At 47.4% G+C, this 18815-nt stretch overlaps 1 protein-coding gene across 1 annotated transcript in view; it reads left to right on the plus strand.

The window, feature by feature from the left end:
* The window catches only part of WDFY4 (WDFY family member 4), a 204254-nt gene that overhangs the window by 100125 nt on the left and 85314 nt on the right, over positions 1 to 18815 (plus strand). Inside the window, exons 37-39 of the mRNA XM_081864118.1 lie at positions 3388 to 3497; positions 4629 to 4820; positions 6889 to 7025. Of these exons, the coding sequence (XP_081720244.1) occupies positions 3388 to 3497; positions 4629 to 4820; positions 6889 to 7025 (439 nt within the window). The remainder of the gene's footprint in view (positions 1 to 3387; positions 3498 to 4628; positions 4821 to 6888; positions 7026 to 18815) is intronic.

Consider the following 18815-nt stretch of genomic DNA (forward strand, 5'->3'; position numbering starts at 1 on the left):
AGTATTCCTTATACTCTTTTGATAAACCGTTAATGGTGTTAGCTGCTTCCGCTGGAGGGTAGGCGAGAGAGTGGAAATTCTGCTGTCTCTTCCTTTCGAGGGCAAGGTGTGCCAGACCTGGCTTTTTTTTTTTTTTTAAATAATTTTTATTAAATTTCCATTTAGCAAACCAATCCTATCACATTAAATCCAAATTATACCAATACACAATAAATTCCAAATGTTTAGCTGAATTTTAAATTTTTGTTGGGGGTACCCATGCTTCGAGTTCAGAAAGGGTCCAATCATCTCATATTTCTGCTGCTTTGATGTTCACAAGTCCCATCTTCCCATCTCTTTGTTGTTATCTTTTTTCTTCTTAATAACCTCTGAGTATTTCCACAGGCAAGTTGAATCAAACCTTATTTATGTTTGTGTGAACTTTGTAATGCTCTCCCGTAATTCATCTCACGCTGATCCAAAAGTCCTGTTCCAGCGGCCGGCGCCATTTTCGACAATTCCGCTGAAATACAGTCTAGGCGTCTGCTCCTTAATTTTCCCAGACCAGTTGCACCATAAATCAGTCTTTCCAGAGGAGTTTTGCCCATTCAGATCTATAATCCACACATGAAAGCAAAATGGTGGCTCACCTTCCCCCTTTGACTGTAAATCTCGCAACAAAGTCTGTCTCATAATGTGCCAGACCTGGCTATGGGGACATACATGCCTTAGTCACATCCAGACTGGATTATTGCAGATTATTGCTCTCGCAGAATATCTGGGAACTGAAAATGCATGTGACAGCAAGGATGCTGATTTGTGCCCACCCGTGGGAGCTTGTGACACCCAGGGCTCCCCCCCCCAGCTGGAGCTCACAGGAGCTTGGCCCCAGCACCTCTCAGGTGGGAGCCATTGCCATGAACAAGGAAAAGTTCATGGTGAGCTCTGGAACCTCTCTAGAAAAATAGCATTGGTGACACCTATATTACAGTGGGCTCGTCCAGATTTCCTTTTGTGCCCCATTTCTAGGCATAGGTCTGGGCTTTAAGCTCCATTGTCCAAGCACTTACCGTATTTTTTTGCTCTATAAGACTCACTTTTTCCCTCCTAAAAAGGAAGGGGAAATGTGTGTGCGTCTTATGGAGCGAATGCAGGCTGCGCAGCTATCCCAGAAGCCAGAACAGCAAGAGGGATCGCTGCTTTCACTGCGCAGCAATCCCTCTTGCTGTTCTGGCTTCTGAGATTCAGAACACTTTTTTTCTTGTTTTCCTCCTCCAAAAACTAGGTGCATCTTGTGGTCTGGTGTGTCTTATAGAGCAAAAAATACGGTACTCCCCCCCCCCATTTGTCCAAATGCTTCCCCCAGGAAAACCTTTCATTTCACCGCTGAATCGAAGCAAACGGCAATCGGTTTTGCCAGGGATTGCCATTTGCTCTGGTTCAGTGGCAAAATGTAGGTTTTCCCAGCGAGAGTGCCAGGACCAAAAAAAACCCCCTCTCAGATACAGAGTTTAAACTGTGGACCTGTGACTGGCAAGGAAGCATGAATGAGCCCAGCGACCGCACTGGTTACCAGGCACCATCCGAGGCGCTGGTGTTTATCTTGAAAACCCAAAATGGCTTGTGCCTCAAGATGCCTTAGTACAGGCTTCCTCAAACTCGGCTCTCCAGATGTTTTTGGCCCACAAAGACTCTCCTCCCTGAAAGAGAGGGGAGTGGTTGTGGGAGCGGGAGCCCGAACACCGCTCCCAGCAGTTGCCCCCTGCCTCCAGCTCACCTGGCTGGCGCTCACGCCCCACCCCAGTGGCCGTCCAACCAGGTGCCATGGGGGGGCGTGTCCAGCAGCCTTTATGCTGCAGTGCCAGCCTCTCCCCGGCCTCATTTCTCTTCGTCGTCCTGTGCGAGTCACCCACCCTCCACTCCCTTTGAGTTAGGGCTTAGGTCATTGGCCTTGCTATGGACCTTAGGTTGGTCGCCCCGGTTGCCCGGGGGGCCTGGTAGGAGTTTTTCCATTTGGCATTAGGCTTTTTGGTTTTTTCGCCTACCTCATAGCAATCGTCACAACTTTTTGTGGTATTGGTGGGTAGGTTAGGCATTGGAATAATGTGTTGTGGTGTGTCGAAGTGCTAGGTGTGGCCATCGCCTATGCCTTCAATTTCTAGGGGTATTCTGTTAAAGGAATCTGGCGGTCGTGTATTCCGTCCAAAGCCTGCTTGGCAGGAGGCCATGGCACGACCCTCGGTGACATCAGGGGTGAGCCTATAGTTGGATTAGCATCAACAGGTGATGAACCCCTGGTGAATAAACCCACTTGTTTCGTGATCCAATGCCTAAGCCAATACCTTTTCATTGCTGTAATCAATAAAGTTGTGGCCTTTTCTAGCCCATTAACCTTATATCACGTGTCCCTGTGTCTTCATTTTACTTCGTGGGGGTCGGGTCCTCGAACCACAACTCCCATGATCCCTAGCTAGCAGGACCAGTGGTCAGGGATGATGGGAATTGTAGTCTCAAAACATCTGGAGGGCCGAGGTTGAGGAAGCCTGCCTTAGGAGCTGGGGAACTCTTTGCCACTTGACTGTCTGGGCTGAGTTTTTTTTAGACTGATCCCTACTTTTAAGCTGTTTGACCCACTGCTCTCGCCTCTGTTTTTATTTTACAGTGCAGTGGCTGTTTCCTAAAGTCATTTATATTTCTCTGGTTTTCGCTGTTGCAACCTGCCTGGAGCACTGGGCTGCCGTAGAGGGGCAGGATAATATGTGCCGGGAGCAGGTCAGCAATAAATCCCACGGCATCAGTGCAGTTAACCCTTTATTCGAGGAAATAAGGTTGGCCGTGCCATAGTAAGGTCAGGCAAAGGAACACGTGTCAGGCAGATAGAGAGGGAAGGTGGGAGATTCAACGAAGAGGTGGCTTCTAAGGCAAGCCATGGGCCTTCCTTATATGCTCAGAGAGCAGGCTGAGCCCTCCCCCTTGGCAGTAGCCTTCCCCCATGCCCACTCACGATTGGCCAATTGAGTGACTGGGCATGATCCACTTCCTGGGCAGCAAGCTTGGACTAGGGACCTCCTTTGCTACCCGGGAAGTGGCCCAAGGGATCTCCCTCATCGGATCGCGAAGGGCGGAGGGTGTGCCTGCCCCGAACGGCATGTACCAAGGAAGGTGAGTAAACTAGTTCTGGGAGAGCATGGAAGAAAGGTTAGCGTGGAAAAGCCCTTATACAGTTCTATGGCATAGTCTCATTTGTAAGACTGCATGGTTTTGCTCAGCCTGTCCCCAAAAGAACTGACTCTGCGACGTTTTGCGTGTGCTCCTCTGCTGATCTGGGATCCGGTTGGTTCTCCCCACCCAATAACTGTAAGCAAATCAGCTGTTCATTCAGTCATGCCATGCCTCTGTTTACTGCAGCGATCCAGAAAACCACGAAGCAAAGCAGAGAGCAATGTCGGATTCCCGTGTTTTCCTGGACCCAGGCAAAGATGAGGGGAGGATGGATGATAACTCTGCTTTAAAGAATGGTAATGTATACAAACGCGGGTGGCACTGTGGGTCAAACCACAGAGCCTAGGACTTGCCGATCAGAAGGTCGGTGGTTCAAATCCCCACTACGGGGTGAGCTCCCATTGCTCGGTCCCTGCTTCTGCCAACCTAGCAGTTTGAAAGCACGCTAAAGTGCAAGTAGATAAATAGGTACCGCTCCGACGGGAAGGTAAACGGCGTTTCCGTGCACTGCTCTGGTTCACCAGAAGCGGCTTAGTCATGCTGGCCACATGACCCGGAAGCCGTACGCCGGCTCCCTCGGCCAATAAAGCGAGCTGAGCGCCGCAACCCCAGAGTCGGTCACGACTGGACCTAATGGTCAGGGGTCCCTTTACCTTTAATGTATACAAATAATGGGGGTTCTCTTAGGATAGCACTGTGTTACACTGTGTTCCTCTAAAAGCTTGCCACATTATGACAGTAAACGCTCACACCTTCCCTTGTGGGTGGCCTTTGCTGGACTGCATGCAACACCTCAGGCCACGTGGGACTCACCAGCTGGTTGGGCTGGCCTGCCTCCCTGTGCTAATCATTGGGGGTTCCCACCAAACCCCAGTTAACCTATCCGCACTGTTGGGAGGCGGGGCCAGTTGCATAAATTGGAGCTGATTTGTCTGGAAGCTCAGCCAGGCTGATAGCTATACAGTGGTACCTCGCAAGACCAATGCCTCGTAAGACGAAAAACTCGCAAGACGAAAGAGTTTTTCGTTTTTTGAGTTGCTTCGCAAGACGAATTTCCCTATGGGCTTGCTTCGCAAGACGAAAACGTCTTGCAAGTTTGTTTTTCCTTTTTCTTAAAACCGTTAATACCCAGGGTGCATTCAGGGGGTGCAGTTGTGACTTGACTTCGAGGAGCAACTCATAGCACGCGGTGTGGTAGCCTTTTTTAAGGTTTTTGAAGACTTTGGTGATTTTTGAAGCTTTTCCAAAATCCGTGCTTCACAAGACAAAAAATTCGCAAGACGAAAAAACTCGCAGAACGAATTAATTTCGTCTTGCGAGGTACCACTGTAGTTGTCCTAAGTCCCAATTCTAGAAGGGGAAATTACCTTGCTTGTTGGTGGCACCTTCTCCCACCAAACACTTTCCCCATTTTTCTTTGTTTCTAGTTCAGCAAGACATCTGGAAGACAACCGAAGCCATCTGGATCCAACTTCTCTCTCAAAGGAGAAAGGATTTGGAAGATGCCTACAAGATGTCTCTCTCTACAGAGACAGCAGTCAGCACTGAGAAAGTGAAGATGACCGACACGAGTCCTTTCTGGGAAGAAATCATGAGAAAGGCTTGGAAGCATTTCCTAGGTCTCTGTCCTTGAGTCATGCAAAGCTTTTAACAGAATCAACTTCACATAATGTTTTTGGTTTTTTTAATGACTTGGAGACTGGTCTCTTTTGGAGCTACCTGTCATGATACCCTTTGATAAGGTAAAAGGTAAAGGGACCCCTGACCATTAGGTCCAGTCGTGGCCGACTCTGGGGTTGTGGCACTCATCTTGCTTTATTGGTCGAGGGAGCCGGCATACAGCTTCTGGGTCATGTGGCCAGCATGACTAAGCCACTTCTGGAAAACCAGAGCAGTGCATGGAAACACCGTTTACCTTCCCGCCAGAGTGGTACCTATTTATCTACTTGCACTTTCACGTGCTTTCGAACTGCTAGGTTGGCAGGAGCAGGGACCGAGCAACGGGAGCTCACCCCGTCGCAGGGATTCGAACCGCGACCTTCTGATCGGCAAGTCCTAGGCTCTGTGGTTTAACCCACAGCGCCACCCGCGCCTTGTAAACTTTACCATGACATTTTGCTGCCTGGTGTCAGAAGGCAGGATAGGCCATTGATATTCCCCTCATGAAAGTTCATAGAAATCAGGGCAGCTGACAGGATGTCCCCTTCAATGGCTGCCCATTGCTGGCTCTCTGAGAGTCACATGGCTTTCTCCAGGCAGGCAATCACCTGATTCGTTTCAGTTTACACCACCAAAAGGAGATGGTGACCCAAGCAAGGCAAAGACTGATGGGCCCAGAGGTTGGGAATGAATGTAAAACTAAGGCAAAGTCAGGATCCTGGACAAAGACCAAGACGCAGATTAAGTTTAAGACCACATTGAGCAGTGTACCATCCCCTGACTGCATTTGGCCTCCTAAATGGCTGGTGCCATTTTCTACAGCCATTGACTTCTTCTAGGCTGCAGTAATCATCATCGTCATCGTCATCGTCATCATCATTTATTATTTATACCCCACCCATCTGGCTGGGTTTCCTCAACCACTCTAGGCAACTCCCAACAGAATATTAAAAACACGATAAAACATCAAACATTTAAAAATTCCCTAAACAGGGCTGTCTTCAAAAAGTCAGATAGTTGTTTATTTCCTCTACATCTGATGGGAAGGTCTTCCACAGGGCGGGTGCCACTACCGAGAAGGCCCTCTGCCTGGTTCCCTGTAACCTCACTTCCTGTAGTGAGAGAACTGCCAGAAGGCCCCCAGAGCTGGACCTCAGTTTCCGGGCTGAATGATGGTGATATAAAAAAGTGTTCACAAGAGCAGAATTCAGGGCCCCCACTCCCCTGTCCATCTCTCTTTTTCTTGATTTAAAAATAACTTTTTATAAACAAGGATCACAGGAATAATAAATGATACAAAAAAAGAAACCAAGTCTTCTCATGTCATTTGCACATCACAAAAATTGTATAATACAACACATGGTTCATTATTAGTGGTCAATGTAGAAGTTCTTGGTTGGTGAATTTACCATAGCTAAATGTCCAATAGGGAGCTCTTGTGATTAGATTAACTATGAGTAAGAGTCATTTTTCCTCTTAGGTTACCAATGAAACATAATATAAAGTGTTGGTATACTATAGGTGAATGTGTTAGGGTTGCTTCCTGTTGTTGTTGTTATAACCAGGAATAAAATGATCTGAAGCGATTATCTGGAGTTCCTCAGATTTCTTTCTCCCTTATCTGGAGTTAATTTGGGTACAACCAGCACATATGAGTGTTTGGTGGGTAATGAAAGGACTGTCCCAAACCCAAGGTACCTTAAGGGGCTAGTATGTGACCATCCACATTTGCCATCTTATTTGGGCTTTAAGCCAATGTTACTATAATAACTTATGTAGAAAAAATACCGGGGATTTTTGTTTGCTGCTAATTTTTTGCTAGGTCGCCTCCACCACACTTGTAGAACTGGGGAGAGGGAAGGACTTTTAAACCAATTTTAAAATCTGGTGTGGATATGCTTTCAATTTGCCGTGTATCCCATGCACATACCTGGTTCATGCTCTTTGTACCTTCTGACGTATTTCCTAACCTGTAGAAACCTTTGCCTGCTTTGGTTTCAACAACTGTTTCTTCTCCTTCTTCTTTAGCGTCAGAAAAGAAAATTCCCCAGAGCAAGGTTCCAGCTCAGCCTTCAGACAAGCTGCGTTCTTGGAGTGGAAGCTGGTCTCCAGCGGTGAAACTGACCCCCAGCCGGAACCTGAAGCAGACGGGATACAAAACGCAGGTAACATGCATCTTCTGATCACCTGAACAAATTTTAGGCTTTAGGCAAGGCATCTGTTAAGAAAAAAACAAAACTCTAAGGGACTAGAGACTTCAGCCAGGACAAAAAACTAGACTAGCTTTGCCTCAGAATGTGTCTGTAACTTATTGTTTGTTTCTAGAATTTTACTTTTTTAAAAAAAAAAAAAAACATTCAGGACACATATCCCATATTTCATATCCATACATTTTAAGAATTGCTAAACAATTATTAACTTCTTCTTTAAACTGTTAAATTTTTACAGAACCCAACGTAAGAATGAAGACTGCTCTGTTTCAGCTTTATTTGTCCTCAAGTTCTTTAAAAAACCTCTGTTATTATATAACAATAACAACAACAACAATTTTTTATTTATAGCCCGCCCATCATTCTGGGTTTTCCCCAGCCATTCTGGGTGGCTCCCAACAGAATATTAAAAACATGATAAAACACCAAACATTAAAAACTTCCCTAAACAAGTCTCCTTCAGATGTCTTATAAAAGTCAGATAGTTGTTTATTTCCTTGACATCTGATAGGAGGGCGTTCCACAGGGTGGGCACCACCACTGAGAAGGCCCTCTGCCTGGTTCTCTGTAACTTCACTTCTTGTAGTGAGGGAACCGCCAGAAGGGCTTGGGGCTGGACCTCAGAGTCTGCGTTGAACGGTGGAGATGCTCCTTCAGGTATACTGGGGCGAGGACATTTATTTTTACTTATAATCTACACCAGGGGTCAGCAAACTTTTTCAGCAGGGGGCCGGTCCACTGTCCCTTAGACCTTGGGGGGGGGGGCAGACTGTATTCTGAAAAAAATATGAACAAATTCCTATGCCCCACAAATAACCCAGAGATGCATTTTAAATAAAAGCACACATCTAGAAAGTTTATTTTCCTCAGATTTCTTTCTCCCTTCCCTGACTCCCATCCAGTTAAACCCAGCTCTTAATACCCCACTCAGTGATTGCTGGTACTGTACCTCTGCCTTTTCCCAACAATGTGCTATTAAAATTCCACATTAAATTAAAAACCCTATTCCCGTTATTTATTTGTGGCCAATTTTCTTGTTTTGAGTTGAAAATGAAAGATAGGAAATGTGGAGGGCCTAAAAATGTAAAGGAGGCAGCGATCCATGGGGGTAAGAGAGGCTTGACTGGGAGTTGCGTGGGAGAAAAAGTCATCTCCTCTGACACTGAGGTCGTGGCCCTGTCGTTTTCTGTCTGCTAACGTCTTGAGTCAAAATATACCCGTATTTTTCGCTCTATAACACGCACCCGACCATAACACACACATAGTTTTTCGAGGAGGAAAACAAGAAAAAAAAATATTCTAAATGAAACAGTGGATGTATGATTTTTGTGGTTCATGCTGTGGCCACAGACATGTGATCTGACAGTGAGTTTGGAGTAGCCCAATGCAAAAATCCTGAGGATCCATGTGGATCCATGCTTTTGTAACCACGTTTTTGCACCACTGCGGCCCCAGGCAACAGTGGGTGCGTGATTTTTTTGGTGCAAGATGTAGCCATGGACATGCTATGTGATCTGATGGTGAATCCCAGTGCAAAAATCCTGAGGATCCATGCTTTGTAACCACGTTTTAAGTGGGGAGGGAAGGAAAAGCACTCAAGGGACAAGGAGCACGCGTGGGGTGGGTGGAGAAGAATGAAGAAGAGGGGTATAAGGGGAGAAGGCTCCTCTCCTCTCCCGCTTTGCTCCTTTAAAGAAGCAGGCTCTCTATCCCTCTCTCCTCCCCACTCAGCGGCTCTTCTCCCGCTTTGCTGTTTCAAAGCGAGCCACGGAGGAGGGAAGGAAGGGGAACCATGGATCCTCTGCTCACGACTGCAGCAGATCCCCCTGCCATCCGTAGGCATTCACTCCATAACATGCACAGACATTTCCCCTTACTTTCTAGGAGGAAAAAAGTGAGTGTTATGGTGCAAAAAATACGGTATTTGTTATCAGCATAAGTTGGGCTTTTTCTCCAGCAGTGCAAAGCAGAGCAAATGTTTAATAAGAAGGCTCAAGGCTTGTCCTTTTCCTCCTTTTGTTGAGCGACTCGCTTCCAGGTGTGCTGTGAGTCCATGATACAATTGAGTGCTGGCACCAACTATTTGCCTTGGGGTCTGTTTAATTATTTCTTAAAATTAATTTTGATTATTACAGCTGATTACACCTCAGTGAGCAAAGTAATTGATATTTGTTAATGCATCCCAAGGAACGCTTTGTACAACATGCTTTTTGCTGTTGAAGGTTAAAGACTGTTATTGGTTTTCCCCTAAATATGCCCACATCATTAGTTCTTGCAGCAGGAAAGGTTGCCATCTGGAAAAGGCAGCACAGAGACATTATTCAGGCACAAGTGCATGAAATTGGTGTTTCTGCGTCTTCTGTCTTTCTTCGCTGAAAGGGAGAGGCTCATAATTAAAGGAAGAGCTGGGTTCTGGGACATTACTCATTTTGTGTTATTCTTTATCATGTCAGCGCCTGACAGCTCCGAATCTGATAAATTGTGCTTTCTAGTGTGACACGGAACCAAGTTTCCAAATCTTTCCCTCTTTCCCTGCTCCAGGCAGTTGCGTGTTTATGTGCTTCTCAGGCAGGCCGGCCTGCTCTGCAGTCCACAAAGATACTTGCAAGAGATTGTCTCTGTAGTAGTCAGATACACAAATGGTTGCAGACTTATTTTTCATGAAAGCAAGATGGCTTGAGTGTCTCCCCTAAGGCCAGGCCTGACCTTCTTTTAGCTGCGGTGCACTTTGCAAAGAGATTAGCCGAGTGTGAGGCTGGCTGTTTGACTAGGACTCTATTTGAGTCAAATACCATGGCTTAACCAGTGACCAGCAGTAAATCAATCAATGTTGTTCAGACAGTAAAGGAGCAGAAATAGGAGCTCATTTAGTGATTTTTTCCAATCAAATTTTGTTCACTTTTTGACTACTTTTTAAAGAGTAAATTTAATATGTGAGTGTCAAGCACTTCCTTTCAAAATATGGATTTGGTAAGTTAAAGAATGATTTACTTCCAAATTTCCCAAAGGTTAGATTCATGTGCTTTTCCATACAGCAGTCAGAAAAGTTGCACAGGCAGTAAAATGTAGCTTAGTTAGTAAAGGTAAAGGTAAAGGTAAAGGGACCCCTGACCATTAGGTCCAGTCATGGCCGACTCTGGGGTTGTGGCGCTCATCTCACTTTATTGGCCGAGGGAGCCAGCGTACAGCTTCCGGGTCATGTGGCCAGCATGACTAAGCTGCTTCTGGCAAACCAGAGCAGCACACGGAAACGCTGTTTACCTTCCCGCCGGAGCAGTACCTATTTATCTACTTGCACTTTGACGTGCTTTCGAACTGCTAGGTTGGCAGGAGCTGGGACCAAGCAACGGGAGCTCACCCCGTCACGGGGATTCGAACCGCTGGCCTTCTGAAGTCCTAGGCTCTGTGGTTTAACTCACAGAGCCACCCGCGTCCCCGTTACAAAGTAACTGCTTAGTTACAAAGTAACTGCTTAGTGACAAAGTGGCAAAAGTTCTGAAACTATTGGCCTAGGAACTCAAGAGGGGCTGGTGAGATCCATGAAGTTGAGCTGGAGCAACCAGCTCAAACCACTTCACATGCTGAGCTTTTCGGCTAGACTGAATAGAACAATAGGCTTGATTACCTGTTTCCTCCCAAGATGCTGGGAAATGATAAGTCCTGCAGGACACCTTACTCTATGGCGTTAACCCCTTCGTGTATTAATTAGACTTAACCATGTTGGTTATATGAGGATGGTTATCCCAGTGGCGTAGCTTACCTTACTGCCACCCGGGGCGGACGGGCACACCTGGGGGTTGCACACACAAGGGGTGCAGAGGGAGTGTGGGTCTCCAGAGCTCCCTCGCACGCAGGAGCCCAGCCAGGGAGAGGGGCAGCTTCCACCCCGCCAGAAGCTTCCACCCTGACCCGGAAGCCTGACCCAGGAGTGCACAGCCTGGTGGTGCCCGGCCATTATTCAAGCTTCAGCCCAGAGCCCAGTGGAGGGGTGGAACACAGAGATGCTGCCACTCCCTCTCCCCTCCTCACCAGTGCTTCTGCCCCCAGGTCAGGCCTGACCCCCGGGGGCCGGGAGAGCTAGGCCTGGCAGTGCTACACCAGGCCTCTCACAACGGAGCCTTGGGTTTGGGCAGAGATGCTGCTTCTCCCCTCCCCCACTTCCACCCCCTGGTTCAGGCCTGACCAGGGAGTGGAGCCACTGGGCCAACATGCAAGGTTGGGAGAGCATTGCCGCCACCCCAGGCCTCCATTGCGGCCCGGCCTCGGCCCGCTCGCCTCCCTTTCTCTTGCCTGGCTTAGGGGCAGCACTCGGTGCATGCCGGCCGAGAGTAAGAGCTCCCACCGCCAGCAGCCCAAAGGGCAACTGGGCACGGCTTGGCCTCGTCTCCGTGCAGCTTAGTGCCGCCCCCCCAGTCACCCCCCCAAGCTACGCTAGTGGGTTATCCCACATGGTTTTTGTCACTTCTGTACTTGGCTATGGCAAGAAGAGAGCTAAACAAGGGCCCAGCTTGGGTTGACACCTTGGCTTAGCACATTGAAGTGTAAGGTAAAGGACCCTGGATGGTTAAGTCCAGACAAAGGCGACGGAAGTTGCGGTGCTCTTCTTGCTTCAGGCCGAGCGAGCCGGCGTTTGTCCACAGACAGCTTTCCATGTCATATGGCCAGCAGGACTAAATTGCTTTTGGCACAACGGAACACTGTGACGGAAACCAGAGTGCACGGAAAGGCCGTTTACCTTCCCACCGCAGTGGTACCTATTTATCTACTTGCACTGGCGTGCTTTCAAACTGCTAGGTTGGCAGGAGCTGGGACAGAGCAACAGGAGCTCACTCTGTCGTGGGGATTCGAACCGCTGACCTTCCGATCAGCAAGCCCAAGAGGCTCAGTGGTTTAGACCACAGCCCCATCCGCTCCCTATGGTAGTGTAGGAGCAAAAAGGAGCAGGGAGGACCAAAACTGCTGTGAGCTGCTCTCTGGCAGCTTGCATGTTCATGCAATCCTAAGAATCCATAGTCCAGCTTGACATGTCATGTGAACCAGATCAGTGAGTGCCTGATTGGAAGATTATAACTTGTTATAGAAGACCTCTAAGGATGGTCTGAAGCTCAACATCAAAAAAACAAAGATCATGGCCACTGGTACCATCACCTCCTGGCAAATAGAAGGGGAAGAAATGGAGGCAGTGAGAGATTTTACTTTCTTGGGCTCCATGATCACTGCAGATGGTGACAGCAGCTGCGAAATTAAAAGACGCCTGCTCCTTGGGAGAAAGGCAATGACAAACCTAGACAGCATCTTGAGAAGTAGAGACATCACCTTGCCAATAAAGGTCTGTATAGTTAAAGCTATGGTTTTCCCAGAAGTGATGTATGGAGGTGAGAGCTGGCAGTAGTGATGTATGGAGGTGAAAGAAGGCTGATCTCCAAAGAATTGATGCTTTTGAATTCTGGTGCTGGAAGAGACTCTTGAGAGTCCCATGGATTGCAAGAAGATCAAACCAATCCATTCTGAAGGAAATCAGGCCTGAGTGCTCACTGGAAGGACAGATCCTGAAGCTGAGGCTCCAATACTTTGGCCACCTCATGAGAAGAGAAGACTCCCTGGAAAAGACCCAGATGTTGGGAAAGATGGAGGGCACAAGGAGAAGGGGACGACAGAGGACGAGATGGTTGGACAGTGTTCTCAAAGCTACCAGCATGAGTTTGACCAAACTGCGGGAGGCAGTGGAAGACAGGAGTGCCTGGTGTGCTCTGGTCCATGGGGTCATGAAGCGTCGGACACAACTAAACGACTAAACAACAGCAAGGAAGTAAATAGAGCAGTGGTCCTGATAACCTGCACACTGCTCTTAGAATTAGGGTTGTCCTGAAATTTGTTTCTAACTCTGATTCCCCCAGCTCCCAATTTCAGATTAATGTTACTTTTCAGCCCACAAGAAGCCTGAACATTATTTCTAATTATTGAAAGGTTAATCAAATCAGCACAGCTGTTACACAGGCTGCCCCTGCTAGCCAAGGGACACAGGGGTCACAAATTCAAGCCTACGCGCAACTCGCTTAATCCGTAGCTTCGACCTGATGCAAGATGTGGGTGGGGTGGGGGGGGTAATCGTACTCCTATCTTGCACCCCATAATTCAAGCTGACATCATGGGGAAAGGAGGCTTGATTTTCCTTATGCTTCTGGGAGAAGAGAAGATGGAGGAAGACTGGGAGAAATTCAAGATGTATCTACAAAAACATTGTAATTTGGTTGAATGTTAAGAAGGATGCTAGATTATAAAAAACTGGCCACCACTAAACTAGATTTAAAATTGATGATAAGTGAGACTAAAGAAAATATAAAATTTTTTGGAAGAAGTGCTAGATTATATTTGAATGAGTGGACATGAGATTGTAAACAAGTTGATAATTTGTTTGGAAAAAAATTTTAACGATGTAAATGGGAGCGGGAGACGTGAGGGAGTCCAAAGAAGTGATGAAATTGTTGTGATAGAAGTAAGATCGTTTATTATTTGTGCATTTATATTTAAAAACTTTAATAAATATTTATAAAAAAAAAAAAAGATTTTCCTTATGCTTCTGCCTATCATCTGTTGAAAAATTTCAGTGGGGAGTCAATGCTTCTTTGTGCACATGGAAGTGTTGTTTGTTGGCCAGATCATATACGACAACTTAACTCCTGTGATGCTCAGCATCATGCCAGAAGAAAGGTAAAGCTAAAGGGACCCCTGACCATTAGGTCCAGTCGTGGCCAACTCGGGGGTTGCAGTGCTCATCTCGCTTTACTGGCCGAGGGAGCCAGCGTACAGCTTCCGGGTCATGTAGCCAGCATGACTAAGCCGCCTGGCGAACCAGAGCAGTGCACGGAAACGCCGTTTACCTTCCCGCCGGAGCGGTACCTATTTATCTACTTGCACTTTGACGTGCTTTCGAACTGCTAGGTTGGCAGGAGCAGGGACCGAGCAACGGGAGCTCACCCCGTTGCGGGGATTCGAACCGCCAACCTTCTGATTGGCAAGACCACAGCACCACCCGTGTCCTATGCCAGAAGAAAGGGGACAGCAAATGCCACTGAGCTCAGTGAGACATCTAATTAAACATTCTTAGGATTGCTCAAGGGATGCAGGTGGTGCTGTGGTCTAAACCACTAAGCCTCTTGGGCTTGCCGATAGGAAGGCAGTTCGAATCCCCGTGACAGGGTGAGCTCCCGTTGCTCGGTCCCTGCTCCTGCCAACCTAGCAGTTTGAAAGCACACCAAAGAAAAGGGCAAGTAGATAAATAGGTACCGCTCCAGCAGGAAGGTAAAACGGCATTTCCGTGCGCTGCTCTGGTTTCGCCAGAAGCGGCTTAGTCCTGCTAGTCACATGACCCAGAAAAACTGTCTGTGGACAAACATCGGCTCCCTCGGCCTGTAAAGCGAGATGAGCGCCGCAACCCCAGAGTCGTTCTTGACTGGACTTAACTGTCAGGGGTCCTTTACCTTTTTAGGATTGCTCTGCTGTTCATGTTGTGTTAAGGAACGGTCTACCAAGCTGAATTGCACAAAGCCCTTTCCAGACATGGGGTTTCCGTAGCAGCTAAAGCAAGCAGGCGGTACATGTCAAAATCTCTTCGGAGACTTTCTCTTACCATTATGTTTGGTCTGCTATTTCCATTCTTTCAAGAGCCAAACAAGCAAACATATAATTATATTTCTGTGCATCATTTGTGTAACATCTTTATCTTCATAATAGAAGGATAATTAACATCACTAATTATCTAATTAAGTTCATTAAGCATCTACCAACAGTGCACTATGAAGCTGACATTATGTTCCACTGTCAACAAATGCTTTGATTTCTTAAGTAATTAAAATGTAAATTAGCATGCCATTAAATACACAAGGGAAGTTTTGAATCTGAAATTCATTTCAAAACTGCTCATGGCAACCCTCTTTTTTTTTTTTTGCTTTCCTTCAGTGAAACCAGACAATTTGCTATTAATGATGTATATTAAACTCTTTCCCCTTTGCAACATGAATGCCTGCTTTGATAACTAGCTTGCAACTAGAACACTGTGATGTAGCAAAAGGCAGGGAAATTATGTGAAGCTGCTGATCTGGGTCAGGGACGCGGGTGGCGCTGTGGGTAAAACCTCAGTGCCTAGGACTTGCTGATCGTAAGGTCGGCGGTTCGAATGCCTGTGACGGGGTGAGCTCCCGTCGTTCGGTCCCAGCTCCAACCCACCTAGCAGTTCGAAAGCAACCCCTAAGTGCAAGTAGATAAATAGGTACCGCTTTATAGCGGGAAGGTAAACAGCGTTTCCGTGTGCAGCACTGGTGCTGGCTCGCCAGTTGCAGCTTCGTCATGCTGGCCACGTGACCCGGAAGTGTCTTCGGACGGCACCGGCTCCCGGCCTCTTGAGCGAGATGAGCGCGCAACCCTAGAGTCAGTCACGACTGGCCCGTACAGGCAGGGGTACCTTTACCTTTACCTTTTTTCCTGATCTGGGTGGGTTTTGTGAGTCCAGGAAACTGCCTCTGGTTTGTATTACTGAAATATATGTTAATTTGCGACACCATTGCTCACACAGAGAGACCGCAGGTACATATATGTTGGTCTAGCAACATGTTACCTAGACATTTTGTAATATGACTTTGGCTTTGAGGTTCTTGTTTCTGAGGGAGGCCTTGAATCTTATACCATCAAATGAAACAGAATCAGAAGAATCTTTATTTGCATCAGCCGCTAGCTATAGCAATAAAATAAAAGGTACTGAAGATAGAGGTAAAAACTTAACTGTAGAAAATACTTTTGGGGGGTTTACATCAACAATCAAATAGCAGATCTTGTTCTAATTGCCCCCACTAAAAACCTTGCAGTTTTTGCTGTCACTTGGTCACCTTGATCTGCTAGAAGAAAGAACACAGTAGCAATGGTTGAGCAACCCAACATGGACAATAATAGAGGGGCAATAACCTCAAATCTTTATAAAGAGTTCAAGCTCAAGAGTGGGCTCAATACTGCCATCTCCGAAAGGCCATGACCATTTTCCCAGTGGAATTTTTTGAAATCGACCCTCAAGGACAGCCGAAGGCAGCATATTCAATCTTGCGAAGGTGAAAGCACGCCTGTATTTTGGAATTGTTTAATTTTGCAAACAGGGTGCCAAAGTGTCAAAATGACTAGGTGGAAAATAATCATACCATGGACAAAATTTCCTTATTGTGGTCAAATTGTTCTGTCGTTCAGTATCATAGGTAAAGGACCCCTGACAGTTAAGTCCAGTCGCAGATGACTCTGGGGTTGCAGTACTCATCTCACTTTAGAGTGAGCCGGGGTTTTCCACAGACAGCTTTCCAGATCCTGTAGCCAGCATGACTAAGCCACTTCTGGAGCAACTGAACACTGACACCAGAGTAGTGCACGGAAACGCCATTTACCTTCCTGCCGGAGTGGTACCTATTTATCTACTTGCACTTTTAGTGTGCATTCAAAATACTAGGTTGGCAGGAGCTGGAACAGAGCAACAGGAGCTCACCCCATCGCGGGGATTCGAACAGCCGACCTTCTGATCGGCAAGCCCAAGAAGCTCAGTGGTTTAGACCACAGCAGCCACCCACGTCCCTTCAGTATCATATAGGTGCTGTCTAATTAAATTATTTGCTTTACTGAAGCCCAGTGTTAATAACTGTTATGGTGATAAACCAGAAAAGTAAAGCTTTTGGCTGACAATTTTAGTCCAAGCGCTCTCATATGTCATCTCATGCAGCTATGCATTTACCATATTTTTCGCCCTATAGGACGCACCGTCCCATAAGGCGCACCTAGTTTTTTGGGGGGGAAATAAAGGGAAAAAATTATTCCCCCCCCAGGCGCGGGGCTGGGGTGGGGGAGGCCTGAGCTTCCCCCGACCCCAGTCCCCAAACAGGCAGCTCTCTGCAAGCCGTGGGAGCCCAGGGCTGGCTCCCGCCGCTTGCGGAGAGGTCCGCGAAGCCTGGACGCGCTGAGCTCAGCGCGCCCAGGCTTCCGCATGCAGGCACCTCTCCGCAAGCAGCGGGAGCGCTCCCGCCGCTTGCAGAGAGGTCCGCGAAGCCTGGACGCGCTGAGCTCACCCCTCCCATACCCAAGAATCTCCTGAGGTCTCTGCTGACTCTACAGAGAGGAGGAGCAATGTACTGCTCTCTACTTAATTAGTCAAGTGAGTTTAGTCTGTGTGAGAGAGAGAGTCAGTCAGTGTGTCGCAGAGAGAGTGCAAGAGATCGTGTTTATAGATAAGATTGCTGCTAAGAGCAGCTGCAGGCACTCAGAGTATAGCATTGATTTATGCTTAGAATTTGTAGCTCTGTATATAGTTTTGTATCATAGTTGTAGTTACAGAATAAAAGGAAGATATTTTACAGAGCTGCTCTCCGAGTGGTTTATACTCTGCAAGACTCTGCAAAACGCTGCTGCGCAACGACTGTATTATTGAGACAGTGAATCCGGTGCTCTCAGCTCCAAGCTGTGAGTCCACAGCACTGTGACCTGTTCCTGTGGGAAAGGAGGTCTCTGGCAGTGCTACCCAGCTCGCCTAGCCCAGTCGGGGCTGTAGTGCATGAGTCCAGTTGGTACACTGGCTCAAGGGCGATGCTGACATCAGGCACCTCTCCGCAAGCAGCGGGAGCACTCCCGCTGCTTGCGGAGAGGTCCGCAAAGCCTGGACGCGCTGAGCTCAGCACGCCCAGGCTTCCGCATGCAGGCACCTCTCCGCAAGCAGCGGGAGCGCTCCCGCCGCTTGCGGAGAGGTCCACGAAGCCTGGAGAGCAAGAGGGGTCTGTGTGCACCGACGCCTCTCGCTCTCCAGGCTTCAGCGAAAGCCTGCATTCGCCCCATAGGACGCACACGCATTTCCCCTTCATTTTTTGAGGGGAAAAAGTGCGTCCTATAGGGCGAAAAATATGGTATATTGCCTGCAATTTATCACAAAGTTCTCTTGCACCAACTCTCACTGAATGGGAATTGTGCAAGAGCAGATACGGCCCCTTTCTCCACTGTCTACCATCCACAGCCGATCTTCGGAATGCCCAGCCTGTGCTCTGATTGTCTTCTATTCATTTCTCTGTGTGATATTCCATGACGTGCTTCGCCACAAGGTCACATTGAGGCTCCGCAACTGTGGTTTCTCTTCACAGCAGTTGCTGCTTCCTAAGTGTAGCTGGTTGGAAGGGGGGGGGAGGAAGATGGGGTAGAGAAACAAGGATTTTCATTTGGCTTGCTATTCCCCAACCATGTGGGGGTTCAGTGCAGTTGGCAATGTGCATTAGCCTCCTAGAGGGTTAAGGCGCTGAGTTTACATGAGACGCCCTAATGGTTGGAGCTGCAGTCTGTTGAAACACAAAATGAGCATTTGATCCCTATTATGAGCGGCAGTGAGAATGAGATGTTTAATGAAAGTGCAAAAACAGAACCGCTCGTTCTGTGACTGTCCCCAAGAAGCAAAAAGAAAGGAGATCTTCTCTTTTGCATTCAGCCATTACGGAGAACAGCTTAAAAACCATTGAAGTAACAAAGCTGCATAATCACACGGGGTGGGTGTGTGAAACTACTTTTATTATAATCATTACTTCTTCATTTAGAAAAGATTCGTACTAATCATATACTGGTTTTCCATAAGCTATGGTTTTCCCAGTGGTGATGTATGGAAGTGAGAGCTGGACCATCAAGAAGGCTGATCGCCGAAGAATTGATGCTTTTGAATTCTGGTGCTGGAGGAGACTCTTGAGA

The sequence above is a fragment of the Podarcis erhardii genome, assembly GCF_964252035.2.
Source record: "Podarcis erhardii genome assembly, chromosome: 5".
Taxonomy (NCBI): Eukaryota; Metazoa; Chordata; class Lepidosauria; order Squamata; family Lacertidae; genus Podarcis; species Podarcis erhardii.